This window comes from Halyomorpha halys, unplaced genomic scaffold, assembly GCF_000696795.3.
Source record: "Halyomorpha halys isolate HHAL.00 unplaced genomic scaffold, Hhal_1.1 Scaffold396.1, whole genome shotgun sequence".
Lineage (NCBI taxonomy): Eukaryota > Metazoa > Arthropoda > Insecta > Hemiptera > Pentatomidae > Halyomorpha > Halyomorpha halys.
The window spans coordinates 827,124-846,302 of record NW_027111420.1 but is presented as its reverse complement, the minus strand read 5'-3'; the positions used below and the strand labels follow the sequence as shown (position 1 = coordinate 846,302).

Below are 19,179 nucleotides of genomic sequence, written 5' to 3'. Positions count from 1 at the left end.
GAAACTCTAAGAGAGTATCATTTAAAGTAGAGTAAATTTGATAAAATGTAAGCCCTAATAGAGCTATTTACGTTTAATTCTTCTCGAAGGATAGCTTTTTAAAAAGCAACATTTCATAAAAATGTTGTATGGAAAATACTATTTAATATAAGCAAATTAATATTAATAAATGGACTATAAAGCTAGTTAAATGGACTATGACTTTTATCTTCGTTGGATTAGTAGTTTTCATGATATTTGTTAAAATGAATTGATTTTTAGTTGTTCGGACAAATATTGATGTTCCAAATTTATATTCATATGCGAATATCATAAAAACTACTACCCCTACGAGAAAACGTGTCATAAACTACTTTTTAGTAAGTTAAATTCACTTTAGTTTGAGTGCTAGCAACAATAAGACATATGTACGTCTTATTGTTCTAGAGGTATATTGTTTCAAATATCAAACATTTTATTCAAACAACCAGAAATTAACATTTTATGAATATATTTTGTCAAATATCATAAAAAACTACCACTCCTACAAAGATAACCTTTATAAACTATGGTATATTTATTTATAGTAAATTTTACTAGATTTAATTTAGGTGCTGGCAGACATCTGTAAGTCTTATGGTTTCTGAAATAAAGTTTTTCATAAATCAAACTTATTGTCTGAACAACTATAAATCAATTTATTTTAGCAAATATCATGAAAACTACTAATCCTACGAAGATAAAGGTCATAAACTACTTTTTAGTACATTAAACTGGCTTTAATTTGAGTTCTATAAGACATCTGTACGTCACATAGTTCCTGAGAAATAGATTTCTCATAATAAATTAACTATTAATCTTTCAGTACATTTTTAAGAAATATTGCTTTTAATAAGTTATATCTCGAGAACTATTGGACGTAAATAGCTCTATTAGAGCTAATATTTTAGAAAATTTACTCTTTTTAAAAGAATGTTCTCTTAGATTTTCTAATGTTGTAGGTAATTTTAAAGATATAGAGCTCCAAATGAAAAAGTAATTATTTTTAACGTTTTGAAACAGCCGTAATTTTTTATTCCCTCTACCTATAATTGGCAGACTCATCAATTTTGACTAGTAATTATACATAGTTTTCACTAAAGTAATCAAAAATTGGAGTGAAATAACTGCCTTTTTTTCTTCCAGGCTCTTGTACTATAAGAATAAAGAAAAGGATTCTTGAATCGCTTTTTCCTCTGAGGAAGTAGAAGTGTTACATGCTTAGAATAGTGTAACAAGAGAAAAACGGTTCAAAAGCCCGCCTGTTGATGACATAAAAAAATATATAATGAGGAACTTTCCCCTCCACTCTTCTTTCTCTTTCCAACATGCGCTTAAAATAATTATCAAATATTAACGGTTGTAATTAAATTATTTCTCTATATGCTCATATTGTGGGCCAAAAATAAGACTACATCTGGAAACTGCTAATAATTATTCAATGAATATATTTTATTTTCCTCTTTATTTTTTTTTAATAATTTATTTATTGATATTTACAACTGTATACACATATATACAACAAGTAAATTTGCTGTAGGTGACATAGTGACATGATAAAAACATGTGGAGAATCTACCCATTGATAGAACTCCAAAAACATTTCTAGAGGAGAAGATCTCGAGGCCATCTTCTTTTCAGACGCCTAGGAGGATTATTAGGTAATGAAGGAGAAGCCAGGTTAGAAACAAGTGGATTTGGGTGGTTGAGAAGTTTATTATGGAAGGAACGGTATCTGGTTCTGGCCAAATCGGCAACATATGGAATATTGAGGTCCTGATGGATGACTTGATTTGTGACAAAGTAAGGAGCATTAAGGATTTTACGAAGGATTTTGGACTGTAAGGATTGGATTCTGGAGGAATTTGATGGTTTAGTGGAGCCCCAAAGCTCAACTCCGTATGTCCAGATAGGCCTTATAATAGTCATGTAGATCAGTCTTTTGTAATGGATTGGCAATTTAGACCGTTTGTCTAGTAAATGTTGCAATAGTTCGGAATCTACGAGCAGTTTCTTGTCTTTTTAGTCTTGTATGAGGATTCCATGTCAGTCGTTTGTCGGGATGTAGTCCTAAGTAACGGATCTGTTCAACAGGAATAAGTGGGGTATTATTAAAGGATATTGTAGGGGAAGAAGGTCCATGGGTTTACGTCGAAGGGTAAATGTGATTTGGTGGGATTTATTGGAATTTATTTTAATCCTCCAGTTTTGGCACCATTCCTCTTTATTTTTAAATTTTAATTTTTTGAATTTCATTTAATATGACATTCTATATTTTAATCTCTTTGTACATAAATATTTAGTTTATGTTGCATATTGTACAATGTTCAATATTTTCAAGAAACCGGATATCAAGAAAGAATCCTAACTCTTTTGGACTTTTATTTTCCCTACTTCACTTTGGCAACTCCAGCAGGCACGCCATTTTTTAGCCTTTTTCAAGAAATTCTTAACTTACAATTCCTACTAATTTAAATTACAGCCTTGAAAATGTATAGATGAATTAAGTTGGTGTTAGAGAACTACCTTTTGAAGGTGTCAACTTATTGTTTTTTCTAACAGAAATATAAAAAAATTTAATTAAATTATTAAAATATTCACTGTGGTCGCATTTTCTCCACATTTATGTTTGTAAGTATATATAAAATTATAAAGTAATTGTTTCATTAATTGCGTGAAGTTGATAATCAAGGTTTTTACCGATTGCAAATAGGCTATTCTGTTTAGAACATAGTCAATAAAACCGAAATCATGCAAATAAAGAAAAAATACTAAAAATCACTGAATTGGGAGGGTTGGTGTTGCTGATGAAATAAACCTTAAATAAAAACCTTTCGCAAAAAAAAAAAAATAATAATAATAACTAAACGAATAAATTTGAAATGTATTAAGTTAAAAGGATTTAGAAATTGTGTAAAAAATTAAGAATTCTCGAATAGCTTTTCCTTCTGAGGAAGTAGACGTGTTACATGCTTAGGATGGTGTAACAAGAGAAAAGCGGTTCAAATGCCTGTCTGCTCATGGCATAAAAACGAGGAACTTTCCGCTCCACTCTTCTTTCTCTCTCCAACATGCGCTTAAAATATTAATGCTTGGAATTAAATTATTTTTCTATGTTCTCATATATTGGGCCACAAATAAAATACGTATGGAAACTCATAATCATAATTCAATGAATAAATTTTATGTATACATTTTTATTTTTTATAAAATTGTTTAATTAAATTATTGAAGTATTTTGGTCGCATTTTCTCCACATTTATGTTTGCGAAGCATATAAAAAGTTATCAAGTAATTGTTTTATTAATTGCGTTGAGTTGGTAATTGGGGTTTTTACCGATCATCTTATGTAGAACGTAGTCATTAAAAGCCGAAATCATACCGAGAAAGAAAAAACCTACAAATCACTGAATTGGGAGGGGCTGTTGGTGTTGCTGATGAAACAAATCTTAAATAAAACCCATTTGCAAAAAAAACAAAAAAAAAAACCCAACTCTATCGATATGCGATTTCCATTCCAACCCTCTAACTCAGTTATACTCAAGCTGCGACCCGCCGGCTCATCTGTTGTTACTTCATGTTAAATTATTTTGAATTTTGACTACCGCGCCGTGTGCAGTGCTATTGTTGAAACTGTACCTTGTCGTAATATATGACTATTTATTTTTTAATTTACAGCAGTCGTCTGATTGTATCACAGCAACACGCCATTTTATTATTTTCGGAAATACAGCAAATCAAGTGTTTGGATTGTCGATGTAGTGTATTGGGCGTTTTTAGCCAGGAGACTGATTTACTGATTACTTATATACCGTAAAAGAATACTAGATAGTAAATTTGATTATTTAAAATTTTAACCATTAATAAACTATAATATTTAAATTTATGTATTTTAAAATTATTTTTCCAATTCAATAAATGGAGTTGGTACTAAACGTTGGTCTTGGTCCAAAAATTTTTCATTACAGTAATAATGAAACACATTAATTTTGAATTTACCTTTTTGTTAACAACTAAATAATCTGAATTTAACAATTGCTTGTGACCACGGACACTGAAACGTCTGGAAATGAAAAAAAAATTGTTAAAATATATCTGATGAATCCGTTCATAGTTTTTTAATTAAATTTGTAACAATCACGAAAACCTAAGAAATTATTACCAAAGCTCCCCAAGAGGTCCGCACGTAGCGAGGGGAAAAAAGTATATTTATGTTGCAGACAGGGGTATTCATGATGTTGTGTTAAATGTAAAATGTTGTAAGTATTGGATTGTGAGCAGCCCTATTTAAAGTAATGTTAAATGTTAAACACATAAGAGCTCCTAGCAGATTTTTTGAGCAACTTGTTTTATAACCTTTCCTTCCAAAGCTTCACGTTAATGTTTACTTCTTAGTTTTGTGTGAAAGTTTGGCTACAGAGTGCCTTGTTGATCTTATACCTTGTAAGAGAGATTATCAAGATGAGCTAATTGACAAGTGTCATTGCATTATTATTATTGTCATCCATTGCTTTAATAGTATTTAAAAAAATCCAAAAAAATACTAACACAAACTACGAGCAAGTAAGCTAACACGATAATAAATAAAACGGTGATGAGCTCAGCTGGTCTTTTGTATGAAGTCATTCTCCATTTAACAGACTCTCAACCATGTTATATGTTATATCGTTTTAACTTGGTAAAAAAAGGAAATATTTCTCCATTTAACATGAGTTTTTCCATTTAACACGCTTTAACATGTTAAACTAAAGATCATGAATACCTCTATCAGAGAGCCCCGGTTCTAGGTGTTATGAAATGGATACAAAATGCGGTGTCACCTACCATCTGAAAACCTTTGGTACAGTAGTTAAGGAAAAATGCGATAAAAATATTAATTTCAAGTCAAACGCATTATATTTTTGCTAGTAAATATAATTTTTAGATTGTAGAAAGATAGTCCGAGTGTCGGTCAATGATGGCACAGAATACTTTAAAAAAATATTATTAGAAAGTAATATTTAAAGTATTACGTAGTACAGAAACTAAAGGAAACTTAAACATTTACAAATATTTAAACCTCTCAAATTATTTTCGGGGTAACTATGACCTTAAAATTAAAAGTAAATTGCACCTATCATAACTTTAAACTACCATGAATTAATTCAGCAGTTCTTGGCGCATTTCAATGGGTTAATAGCAATATTGACAATCTTTTTTATTTAAATAACAGTTATATTTCAAATAATTTTACATACAAAATAGTATATGAATATATATATTTTTACATAAAAAAATCAACTTTAATATTTTTTAAAAGAATAGATCAAAGTATTATGCTGCATTAATCAACATATGGCACCAGAAGTTAATACTGGATAGATGATGAAGATGGACATGGTAATATTTCATATATACATTACCTTTATAAGCAATATTTAACATTATTTAAAATTATCTGGTTGCTAGAAGTGACAGAGTTTACCTATTTATCTTCAGAGGTTATACTTAATTGTATACTTCTTTTTGATATAAAATTTTGTTATTGATGTGAATGAGGTTGAAGTCAAATTTTAAGTATTAACGAACTTGTGGCTGCCTAATTCACCCCAAGATCCGATTCAGGTTTTTAAAATGTACATGATTGTAAATGTCAAGCTATTATTTTTTTTTGCATTGGTTCAATATTTACTCCTTTCACAGACCATGTCTGCTGTAAGACAAAATTAATTCTTAGCAGTCTCCGCTAGAAAGATGGAAAATATTAGACATGAATCTCATTTTGTGAAATTAATCCACCATTTCATATAGTTTAAGATAATAATTTTAAGCTATTCAAACACACATTATTCGAACAGGAGAGGTTTTTGGTCTGGTTTCCCTTAAACATGAAATACAAACTAATAACACGGATAATCCTTATGACGAAAAACTAATATTATTCCCTCCGATATTTATAAGGGAAACGATATTAAAAACTTTTAAGGGTCGAATTCATAAACGGCACCAAATTAAGTTAAAGTAATAATTCATGAAAGAGAGCTTTTAAACTTAAGTGGAAAATTTTTAAAAAATGGCATTAATGAAAGGCCATTAAGGTTAGTACTTTTCCATCGTTAGGTTGCATCACTAGAATTCGTATAAATGACACTGAATCAGTTTAAATTTGTTAATTTTTTTTTTGTTTAGTATTAAAAAATCAACAGCTCTTCTCCTGTTTAATATCGCTCTACAAGCAATCATAATTAGAGCAGGACTAAATCAGGAACAATATTTACAAAGATCTTCAGGTCTCAACATACTTCACTAGTAGTAAAGTAGTGAATTTCGCTTACCTGAGTATAGGTCAAGTTAAATTACATCAATATGGTCAAATAAAAACTTTTACTTGAGTAGCGTTTATGAATTCGCTCCTAAACCTCACATAAAGTATAACATCAATATCTTTGATATAAATTCATAATTACATATTACATATTGACACTGAAACAACATGTAGTACATCCATAGAACGGTATCATACTGGTTTATACCGTAACGACAATACAAGAGTGTTTGCTTTTGGTTTTCACAAGGTAACGTTGAAAGATATAAGTGTTAATACAATCACAACAATGTAATAATGTAAATAGAACCTTATTTCCGATAGCTGAAAGATACTACCTTGAAAATGAATGAGTCAATTATCTGTAGTTACAGTATCCATGCGAACATCGCAAAGTGTATTTACAGTTGGTGTGGTTGAGGTATTGACTGTTGGCTTTGTACTTTGGAGGCTGGTTACTATGGGCTCCGAATGGGAAGCAGCTTGGTTATTGGAGTTGGGGGGTATTGATGAGCTCGTACTAGCGACAGAGCGGCTAGCAGTGTTCGGAATATGAATTTGTGTATTGTTCAAAGAAGGGACTGATGGTGCACTGGGAGGAGGAGCAGCATGGCTATTTGTAGTGTAAGTGGGAGTGTTTGTTGTAGTTATGGTGCTTATGGATGTGTTTGTAGAAGACACAGTGCTGATGGATGTGTTTGTTGAAGTTTCGACTCGGTAGGGTGAAACATTGAGTGTGTTGATCCTCGAGGGTCCAGGAGTTGCTGCTGTCACAACCTGGTTGTTGAAGCTAGCGGAAGGAGCGGTAGCACTGATCATCCTCGGAGTCACCACTACGATGGTAGTTGTAGTGATGTTATTCAAGGCCGTAGTTATTACTATCGGGCGGCCTATCCTCGGACCCCTGGGGTAGGGATAGTGCACGGCATTGGGTGCTACAAACCTGTTGGAATAAGTGGCGAAGAAAGGAGGGCGGTGAGGCGAAGAGAGGTTTCCTTTCCATGTGCCCTTTGAATAACATTGAGAGTGCCCTGGATACAACTGCAATGAGGAAGTGGGGCACCTCTGTTGTGGCTGTTCCCAACCATTCGGGCAAGCACAGATTTTCCCTTGTTCCTGTAAATATTAAATCTTATCTTACAATTGCATTACAAACGTTTAAAATATAGCTTTAACAAACTACTTAAGTCAAATAAATATGTCTTGACAGCTACCTCAACAATTGATGAAGTGTAATGCAGTCAAGCGTATATTAAAGATCCGCGATAAAGAATTAGGTTTTAAACTTCTTACCAGACCATTTAGAGCGCCTTTCAAAGAAAATTCTTTCTCAGCGTGTGATCTGACCATCACTGTCTGTGGACTGATGATCGTTGAGACTGACCTAAATGCGGAAACGAAACTGGACCTAGTATTGGGTCAGTTTATAGGAGTTTTATTTAAGAAAATAATTAAGAAAAAAACATTTCATGGTTATTAATATTATTAAAAATGCTTATAGTTAGGCTCATAATTAATATTTTTAATGCTTGAAGGCTTTTTTTTTCTTCCTGCTTAGATTGAATATTTCAGGTCAGTAATACGTGAAACCGTCCATTTAGTTTCTAGGTACAAATATAAAAAATGATATTGGTTTGATCTCTTGAATATGTTAATGTATGGTCTTGAAGGTGTTAAGAAATTCCGGTAATAACAATAGATCGTTTTTCTTGATTAACAAAAATATTGAACTATATTTAATCTAGAAATGATCCGAAATGCTGCTTTATGACTGATTAGCATCTTAATAGTATCTCATTTTATTTCACACATTTGTAACGTATCCATTCATAGAAAAAAAAATAAAAATTGATATAGTTCGAAATATAAATTCAAGCAATATCATGACCAACCCAACCCAGTACCATCTATCTCATCCTCCCACGTTCCTTCAAATTACTCATCGTTCTGTTCCTTAGAACTAATCTAAAAAAAACTTATTTATCATGAAACAAATCTGGCTGTACTGTACTGGACTCACAAAAATGCTGGACTCACCAATTTGACTTGAGTTACTTTTTTACTTCAGTTAATTTTGCCTAATCTTTGATAAAAAGATTTATTAAATAATATTTGAAGTCAGTAAGCTGCCGTGAGAACTAACACTTTCATTTTGAGAACGTTATCAATGATATAAAACAAGAACTTCATACTTAATATTTATCAGCATGTCAGAACTTGAATGAAACATGTTATATTATTGCAGAAACAAATTTTTTTTCTTTTTATATATTTTTTTTCCACAAGGAATGTTTTTTGACATTTATGGAACATTCGTATTACTTAATAAATACTTGTATCCTAAATTTTCTCTTTATTTTTTAATAAAATATATTATAATTATTATGGCATCTTCTTTACATTTAGACTTTATTTTATATTGGGATATCTTTCTTTACTTCTATATCTTGAAATTTTAGATATAAAAAACAAACAAACAAAAAAACATGAGTTTAACTTATAGAAGGCAAAATAACTTTTTTTTAAATCTAAATTTTTTTTATGATTATTACATTTTTTTTTTTAAATACTACCTTTTTATTTATTGATAGCTATTACAATCTGCCACACATTTGTGAGCAATAGGTAATAGTGATGAATGATCTCATACATACTAAAATAAAATAAAATAAATGAAAAAACTCCTATCTTAAAATATATATAAACAGAAGAATAAACAAAATGAACATAATCAAACTAGGTATATGAAAAATAAATAAATAAAATAACATAGTCTCTAGCCACATTTACACTCTAATATACAATATTTACTGAAAACAAGTTATATTTTTTTTGTTTTGTAGTCATGCAACACGATAAGCTTTAAAATGAGCTTATAATTTATGAGCTGTGGTAATTGACTCGGAGTGTATACACCACTATCGTTTTACTGCTTATTCAGTATTTTCTAAAAACTTACTTCAATTATTTTAAAAAGTAAAGTTTGTTTTAAGAAGCATGAGCAATAATGCTAAACTTATTTTATTCAATTTTTTACAAATTCATTTCGAAGAATTGTTGGCCGTTTGATCACTAGTTAACAACTTTCGTGGAAACGACTTGAAAAAATTATTTTCATATTATTTTAATTTATTTCTTAAATATTTATGATTTTCTGGCTATCGAGCTTTAGTATAACGAATATTATAACGAAATGCTGAGTGACAGTAAAAGTAAGTCTAATAGGTGAGTCTACCATCATTAGTTCAGTGTGGCTTTTTTCTTTTTTTTTTCAAGGGAATTAGTTACTAGGTTTACAGTGATGAGGAATGTATTGTGATGCGGGGCGAACCATTGTGAGAGGGTTTGCTCCATAGACTATAAGGAACAACCTCCGTTATCCGCTATATCATAAAATCTAAAAATATCTAATAAAAGGTTGGTGTATAATATACATCAAGATAAAGGGAAAATATGACATTCTGGGCCAAAACCAGTATTAGTAAAGTAATGAAGAATGGACTCCTAGCTAGAAATTGAAGAAGGCTGCTAGGGTGCGGTCTCTGAAGAAGAGAAGCAATGTTCAGAAATGAGTAGATGAACTTCTGGGGCAGTTTCGATTAATCAAGAGCATAGTGAACTAAAATATGATTCCATATTCCAGAACCTTACTGCATTATACATAAATATGACGCCAATTCTTAGTTATTATGTTCGTATTAGTGAGTACAATAAACGATTATTACCTCATGGACACAAGTTAAGTAGTTCTGTACAACGTCCGAGCGATTGATTCTGACCGAATCCTTGTTGAGTTGCCCAAGCCGGGCCTCGAAGAGGACATCGCAGACGGCCTTCCTGGCGAAGAGTTGTTGGTCCAGGGGCAGCCTTCTCAGCTCCATAACCCAAATCTTACACATCAGGTCCAGTTCGTCTGTGGCCTGCTTTAGTGTCATTTGTTCCTGTATGGATTGAGCATCCTCTATTTTTCTCTTTTTCAGCATCTCTTCGCGTTCACTACTCTCATTTGAACTATTCTGGTCTTGCAGATCCTATAAAAACAAATATGGTGTTGCTATATAAACTTGGAATAATTTGTAAAGCAATTTCTTATTATATCTAGATCCCTTTAACAAAAGCAGAGATGGTGGAGAGAAGCTTCAATTTCCATGTTCCAACGAAATTTCTGCCACGACGTCTGGAATCTTTCCTACTCTAAATTTATAAAAATAAAAATATATTGGAAAAAAAGATTATTCATTATTAGCTAAAAAAAAATATTTTTTGAGAAAGATTCTGAGGCGAAATTGAGAATGTAACCTTTATTTATTCTGGGATATCTTGCAATCCATGAAAACCGAAATCCTTTCAGTTGTCTGACGATTGCAAGAGCAAATCAAAGCCTTTCTTAATCTATTCTATTATATTCATTTTATTTTGGTATATTATTAAAATACAAAATTTTGGTTACTTTATCTTGGATGTTGTCCGAAAACGAATTGCACTTTTTGGGCGAAAAGTTAATATTTTTAACTAGGATGACATGCATGGAGGAAATTAGCTCTAGTATTCATTTTTACGGAAATAGTCCGTTAGATCTCTATGCTCGTCATTCTAACAAGGTAACTTACATCCTATTAAAAAATGTACACATATCTTGGGATCCCAGTCATTAGATTACTGACAGAAGATTAAAGTCTTTAAAGATTGAAAGTTTATTTCGGTTTTAGATGCTGAGGCATGACAGTGGTACGAGTGACAGACATGCAATGTATTGCTAAAAAATGAGGTTTAATTCTTAATCTAAATCTTTGTGACACGTACTAGTAAACTCCTCGATGAGCAATTACATAGACCACGAAAGAAAGAGGCCATTCCAAACTAGGACTGGTGCGTTGCAAATAAACTGGTGAAAGATGCTTGAGGAGGCCAAGATCCCAGCGATGGATGCAGTGCCGATTGATGACGGTGGTGATGAAGAAGTTCGTGAATGGGAAATAACATGTCTCCAGTTGGTCCTCCTATGGTTGATTTAAAGGGCCTAGATAATGATTCCTTAAATAACTTATAAATCGTGTTTTTCCTCCCTCTTACCAGTGAGTTTTCTTGAGGTTTCCTTTTCTTGCTGCAATATGATACAGGTTGAGCGCTAGGAATTGTATTGGAGTCAAGGTGAAGACCCTCTAGGTTAACTTCTTCGACTGATGTGCTTGGCTCTAAATCCATGGGCTGCAAAAATACAATATATTAATGAATTAATATATACATCGTACATACCTTCAAATAATACATCGTAATTGCCAAACGTTAATGGACTGAGATGTCTATGTCTATGAGTGATGTGCTATATGAAGCTGGTGGGTCTTTTGTGTACTGTTGATGTGGGGTGAGCTACCTTTTGTCTTTATTTATAAGAACTTGCCTTTTCTATTCCAATGCCTGAAGCTGACTTTTCATCTATTTACTTTTCCTAGTTGTGAGGCTTAAAGTTTTTTCTAAAGATAATTTTCAGTTACTTGTTTTTTTGTTTATAAGGAGGTTATCTCCTTACAAATCAAAATGTATTATCAATAAAGTTAATTTCCTCAGTTCTAGCATCATATCATCGTAAAGTAAAGGAAGTTCCACAGATAGAGAAATGAATTTTCAGTTTTATATTTTTATAAAATTACATATATTTTTTTCTATAACCCGTAGTGCTTAAATACTGAGTCACATTTATTATAATTATAGTCCTAAAATATTTTAAAATATAAAATTAATCAAATATATCGTAGTGATAAAAAAATGATTTCATTTATAATCTGTGCTCTATTAAGTTCTAAGCCAATCTACAGAAAATAATTTCCCAGTCAAAAAAAAAAAATTATTTGAAAGTTAACAAATTTCAAAATATAATTTACTTCTCTAAATTATTGTAATTGTTAAATTATCTTAAATAGTTTTCCACATCTATGGACAATAAATGATAATCATAAATGTGATTTCTAATAACTCAAGTTTTTTATTGATTTGACGATCTTAAATATTCTATTTTTAAATCAGCAATATTAAGTATATTTTCAATAAAAGGTTCACTGAGTTGCGCTTATTTATTGATCAACATTTCTTCAAAATGGCGATTGGTTATTTATATATTATTTACTGTTTCAATCAAACGATATTTTTTTTATGGCTGTATAAAATAGTATTTATTGTGATAAAAAAATGTTTGAAAATTAGTAACAAAATATTTATATAATACATTTCTATTGCAATTCATATACTACAGTTTCCTCACTGTCTGAATAAAAAATGAACATAGACGTTGACAAATAGTTTAGCCGTGTGGTCTGAGATAAGTCCGTTGACTTGTTGCTTGATCTAGGTCAAGTTGTGTGAGGTTAGTCCCTTAGATAAGCGAATGAATTTTGAAACTTAATGACATTTTATGTAAAATATGGAGAGGTAGATTTTTTTCAGTATAATTCAAGCAACTATTTTCTACATATAAAAACATTAAGTAATCATTAAATAAGTAAATATAAGAATTCAATTTGTTAGTTAATTTTATTCATTTCAATTTTTAATTAGGGCACAGAATTCAAACTTAATGTTAGCCTATATAATTGTAATTCTACTCCAAATTTTTATTATACAAATAATTATCGTTACTCAAAGTAATTCGCCATGATAGACATGGAATTTAACTTGTTTTATTGAGATAATATCATATCTTCAATAATAGGAAAAATATATATTCATCTTCATATTTATACACTTCTTCAAGTTACAAATTAAATAATACATATTCTACGTATAAATTACAAAATTCAATCAGAAATTATTTACTTTAATTTTGTGTTCCTTTATAGTAATAAACAATAAAGATAACAAAATCGTCGGAAATCACTCCATTACCCTCTCTTCAGCTTCACCTTCTATCCTCTCCATGCCCTGACCACAAGAATCAGAAATGGGAACGGACTTGAACTGGAACAAAGGACTTCACCCCTTCACGAAGACCAGATGCTTGACTGTGGCAAAGCATCTACTAAAGCGCAATGGACGGCAGACTTAGCAACTAGCTTCCCAGACATGTCAATAAATCCATCCTTCCTGAAAGGTTCAAGTTCATTAATTTGTCAGGAGGGTCAGTTACACGCCTCAAGTTTAAGGTCAATTCCTAATGAATGGTTGTTATGAACAATGAACTTTTGGATGAAAAGTTTTTTTTTTCTCGAAAATATCGAAGATTTACGATTAAGGCTTACAATGATAGGTTAATTAGATTTATATTTTAATTATGATTTAATATTTGCATTAGTTTATTTCGTTAATCCAAACTTCTGCTTATATTCTTTTAGTCTCTTCATACTTTTCATCATATTATGTTTGTGACTTGTTTTCATTAAAGCTCTGCAAAGTGGGGTATAATGTTGGTCACTAATAAATATTTCATTATGTCAGCTATCTGAACCATCTTCTTACAAAGAAAAAATATGTTAAGTAACTAAATAATATATAAATATATTAACTAACTAACTTTCTTGAATATTAGTCCTTTTTTTTGTTTAGACAGAAAAGGGTTTTCAGTTCTTCATACTACATTGATGACTTCTTACGAGGTTTAGGTGATGTGAAATTTCGATTTGATAAATTACTGATTTCAAAGGATCTTAGAGAAAAATGGGGGGAAACATTAGTTTGCTAATTCCAAGAAGAGAAAAAAAAAATGTCGTCGCTTGTTAAAAGTGGAGAACTCCATCTAATTTGAGGATTTTTCTATGGCACGTATAAAAATTCTGTATCATGTGATTAAAAGGAATTTGACATAGTTTGGCGCAAGACGCCTCTCTAAAATTGAAATCACTCCTCTCTCCTACTTAATATCTCATTCTTTCCTCTTTTATTTCACGCAGGTTTTCGCTGTACGACAAGATTCAGAAACCTCCTTCATCCATCAAATTTAGATCAGATTTCCTCAAGGTCCGATTCTGGCGCCTGCTGTATACACATGATCCATCACTGGTCATTAACCCTCTCGCAACGTACGCCGACAACAACGCCACCTTCTATAGACATACGGACTCTACGCGAGTTTCACTGACATTCCAAAATTACCTAATAAAAATTCAAGATCAATTTCAACTTAAGTAAATCAAACTAAATAATAAAAAATCCCTAACACGAAAATTCACCCTCCGCCTAGACACATATTCCCCCGTTATACACCGACAACTGACCAGTTCGGCTGAACAATTTTAGTAAAATGCTTAGGATTGACATTCGATTAAAGTAACATGGAGCGCTTAGCTAAGCATACACGGCTAACGTAAGCATTTAGAACTCCCGTTCTCTCTATGTCACTAATGATTCGCACTAAAATTAAGACAGCTACTACACGCATATACCTACTTGCTGAAACCTATTTGGTCATATGCTTCACTCACCTATAAAACTGCCAAAATAAAACTCACTTAAATAAGCTTCTGACAATTCAAGCAAACACTGCGTTAAATTACATGATTCCCAAAGTACTCCAGTAATATAATTCCGCCCACAGATTTTCACTAAAAACCCTATCCTCACCCCTATATACTTGTACAAGATATGGTTAATATGAACCTTCTTGCCAGGATATACCGAAGAATAAATGATTGGATGATGGATCTCCTAAGCTAACTAATGAAATGAATTAAAGTCAGAAGGAGGTTTGATGGTACTGTTATAAATTTGTAATATATCACAGTCGCTTGGTGTCTTCGATCTCAAGACAGGTGTGAATTTATAAATAAAATTAAAGTGAGATCTTTCCTATCCACTAGTTAAATCGTGAGTTGTTTATGAGTTAATATAAAAATTACTTGCTACCGAGCTATATATAGCGTTTGGGTTGAATGATTTTAATTGGGTTGAAAAAATTTTGAGGAGTTATGAACGTATCTACAAAAAAAAAAGTCCAAATATTTCTTTATTTTACGTGGAGCTAAAGTACTGAATTTTCTTTCCTAGGAAATTATTTGTTCTCATTTATTAAGATATTGAGATGAAAAAAACTTCCATTTAGAATATTATCAATAGTCTACATTTTTTGTGATACGTTTCGGGTTTTACCATCTTCAAGTACTAATATTCCTCATTTTGTTAAGTTTATTACTATAAGTTCTATTATTGTTAGTATTATTACATGAAGATAGGGAAACCCGAAACGTAGTACAATAAAATATAGAATAAAAACGAATTTTTAAATACATTTAATTGTTAGTATTTGAAAAACTAGCTATATCTCACTGTGAGTAGTAATAAACAATGAATAAACATAAAATATAAAATAATTTGATATATAACTGATTGAGAAATTTTTTTTCTCATAAAATATAAAATAATTTGATATATAACTGATGTAGAAATTTTTTTTTCTTGTTTTTATAGTTGCTATGACAATAGACATATTTTAGTGTCTCTTATCTATACATGAAGTTTATCTTCATCCTAAATAATAAACATTTAATTAAAAGCGCTGTTTTGAAACATACAAGGTTAATTTCGTCCCAAAGTAGTGTAAGGGAAAGTTGGGTGAAGCACGAGGGGTGCCTGATATTTTTTACAGTAATGGAGTAAGCTTAGAATTTTCGATAAGCAATATTTTTAGATTTTTAATAAAAATTATGAACTGCCAAATTTAATTGTTTCTTCTTCACATATCTTCGATCATAATTTGAAAAACATTTATGTATTGCGTTCTAAACTTTTTATGTTTCTGTTTTGGTAAAGATTAAACCTCAAAATTTTTATTGCATCCAGTTTAGTAGTCATGGAAAACAACTACAAAAAAAAAAGTTTCCAATCAAGTTTAGACTCTAAACAAAAATTATATTTTGGGTACTTACTTGTAAAATTGACAATGTAAATCTGTAATAATCAGATATTAAGGTATTATTTTGTCAAGAAACATAATAACTGATATAAGTGAGCAATGCAACTGCAGATTTTAACTGTAACTAATAATATTACAACAATTAGTTGGCCTAGTCCTGGGCCGCCGTTGAACTTCGTAGGTGGGTAAGCGTGACCTTAAAGACTTAATGGAGAAGTGATTGTGCCCATTAGCCTAAAATGTTTAGAGATCCCTAGAGTATAGGAAAGATGGAAGAAAATTCATTACAAGAAGTACATACCTTGTCCATGGAATGCGATTCCGTAAAATGTTACATTAACTTTATTTTCTCTACTTTAAAATACAAGTAAGTAATTATCAATTAGGCCGGTTTCCTTTGAAAAAAAAATTATTCTGTTTGATAATATGATTAATTATATATTGTTGTTTTACATGGAATTAACCTAGAAATCCTGTACTCGAGATAATTTCAAACCCGAGAGTAAATATTTAATTTATATTCTTCTTACCATGTCACTTAAAATTTCATCATAAAGTGATAAGCTCTAAATATTTTCTCCCAGATAATATTTATCATTATGAGGATAAAGTTGTTTGGCTCATTGGTGTTCTTTTTACAGTCTATGGTGATAAGATTTTATTTTTTTTAATGTTTATAATTACTCTGGTTAGAAGAGTTATGTTTATTTAAATATGCACCGCAGAAGTAAAAGATAATTAATCACGTTTTCCAGAGATAGGAGCAGTTTGCATGTTTATTTATTAATTTTTATTTATTTTTTTAAATGGAGATACTCATCTATACCTTTAAGCCAAGAAAAAACAGTTGAATAATTATGTATTGAAATAAATTAATATTTATTTTTAAAAAGAATTATTTTAAAATATTTTTATTTATTTTATTTAAAAACACATTAAAATATATTAACGCTTGTTCTCTACTCCAAGAACTCGCACATTAGATGTGTTCATTGTTGAATGACTTTTATTAAATTTCCAGTTATAATTTAAGAGTCGAAATTGCGATTCGTCACTTCTCCATTAACTTTCTTTCGTCTGATACATTGTTCGGCAAAATCCATCGTTGCTGAGAACCAGAAAAGGGATCTATATTACGATAGTATATTATTTTTATTAAAATTAATTTTTAGAAATTTAAAAATATTTTCAAAAATAGAAATAACGGACATTCACCACCTCCTAGGTACATTTTTAATTTTTTTTTTTATGTTATATAGTCAATTTACCTATATTTTTCCACTGTTTCATTTAATATTGATTCTTTTATTAGCCCATTTTACTAAACCACTATCAACTAATTTATTAACACACACTAAAGTTACTTAGTATACTTTGAAACTTTAAGAATTAATAGTAAATGAAATAGTGGACAATAAGTTAATTGACTTTATTATGTTAGACTATAGCAGAAAAGCCTGCATCTGTTTTAGTGATTAATTAGTGAGGCTTTTAAATTAAAATTAAGATCGTCCTTGGTTCGCCAAAACGATAGATATTAATTAAGAATTAATAAAGAATGTTTAGGTTAATTGAATATGTTTTAATATAATTGACAAATAAAATACAAAGTTTAATTACTAGTCAAAATTGATGAGTCTGCCAAATATAGGTAGGGGAATAAAAAATGGCAGCTGTTTCAATGCTTTAAAAAAAAAATTTTTTCATTCAGAAATCTATATCATAAAAAGTAAGAACAACACAACAAAACCTAAGAGAACGTCATTTAAAGAATTGTAAATTTGCTAAAATATGAACCCTAATCAGTTTTGACTAGTAATTATTTGACTAGTAATTATACCTAGTTTTCATTAAAGTAATAAAAAATTGGGGTGAGATAACTGCCTTTTTTTCTTCCTGACTCTTGTACTATAACCATGGTGGGGTCTACCATCGGTTCAATCATCTACTTCATCCTAAGGGCTAGAATCTTTGATAAGAATGTGGAGGAATATATATTTATTTATTTTTTGGTTTGAGGAAATTCAAGATGGATTGTATGAGGAGTGGAATAAATCTCAATAGTTAATACGCAGATCTAGTAGACAGGTCATGTCCCAAAATAATGCTACGATCTTAAAGTTGCATATTTTCTATAATATTCCAATATTAAAACAACTGAATTATTTCCTACCTTTATAATAAAAAAAGAATCAACAGACACATTACACTACTCCATTCATCAGCTTTAATTAATGATAAATAAGCTCTGATGGGCAACAGTCTCTACTAATTGAACTTTGCCCAGAGAAGACTATTTTTTCTCAGTATCGTCGTATACTAAGGATAAAATATTTTTATTATTAGCCATTAAATAGGATTGAATAAATGCACACACATTTGACCCCAAACGACTATGGACTCTAAGCCCTTGAGATGAAATCAATAATGAACATCCCACGCATCGGTATGGCCAATAACAAGAAACATTTTATGGGCCAGAAGTCACTTGTGCTTCGATCAATAGTTGGAATCAAATCCGATGAACATTCTGAATAATATTTATTTTTGTCTCCAAATGAAAAATTAAGGTTTTGAAACAGCCCCCATTTTTTATTCCCCCTATTTGGCAGACTCATCAGTTTTGATTAGTAATTATACATAGTTTTCATTAAAGTATTAAAAAATTGGGGTGAAATAACTGCCTTTTTTTTCTTCCCGGCTCTTGTACTATCAACTGCGTACTTTAAAAAGGGACTTAGACAAAAAAATATATAGGAAATTCTAACCATACAGAGTAGAGGAATATTCAACAACGTAACATATTCCTGCTAGATCATTAACGTTAACTTATCACTTAAAGTTTTACTAATTTTATCCAATCAGTTATTAATCTTGATGAAGCCATTTTATTTATTTCTCGTCAATCTTTGATCATATTTCGTTACATTGATGTATCCGATATATTTTTCCCAATGTCTTGGAGACATGATTGTTTTGGGGCCTATCGTAAAGGACTGGATACGGATTTCATTTAGAG

General features: G+C 30.7%; 1 protein-coding gene across 1 annotated transcript; it reads right to left on the bottom strand.

Annotated features, from left to right (window-relative positions):
* Window positions 1-5,292: 5,292 nt before the first annotated feature.
* On the bottom strand, window positions 5,293-13,318 carry LOC106682201 (transcription initiation factor TFIID subunit 12). Its single transcript, XM_014422927.2, has 4 exons — window positions 13,202-13,318; window positions 11,396-11,530; window positions 10,048-10,353; window positions 5,293-7,438 (listed from the first exon to the last, which is right to left on the bottom strand). The coding sequence occupies exons 1-4, from the start codon at window positions 13,232-13,234 to the stop codon at window positions 6,677-6,679; spliced, it is 1,236 nt and encodes a 411-aa protein (XP_014278413.1). The 5' UTR covers window positions 13,235-13,318; the 3' UTR covers window positions 5,293-6,676.
* Between the last annotated feature and the right edge of the window lie 5,861 nt (window positions 13,319-19,179).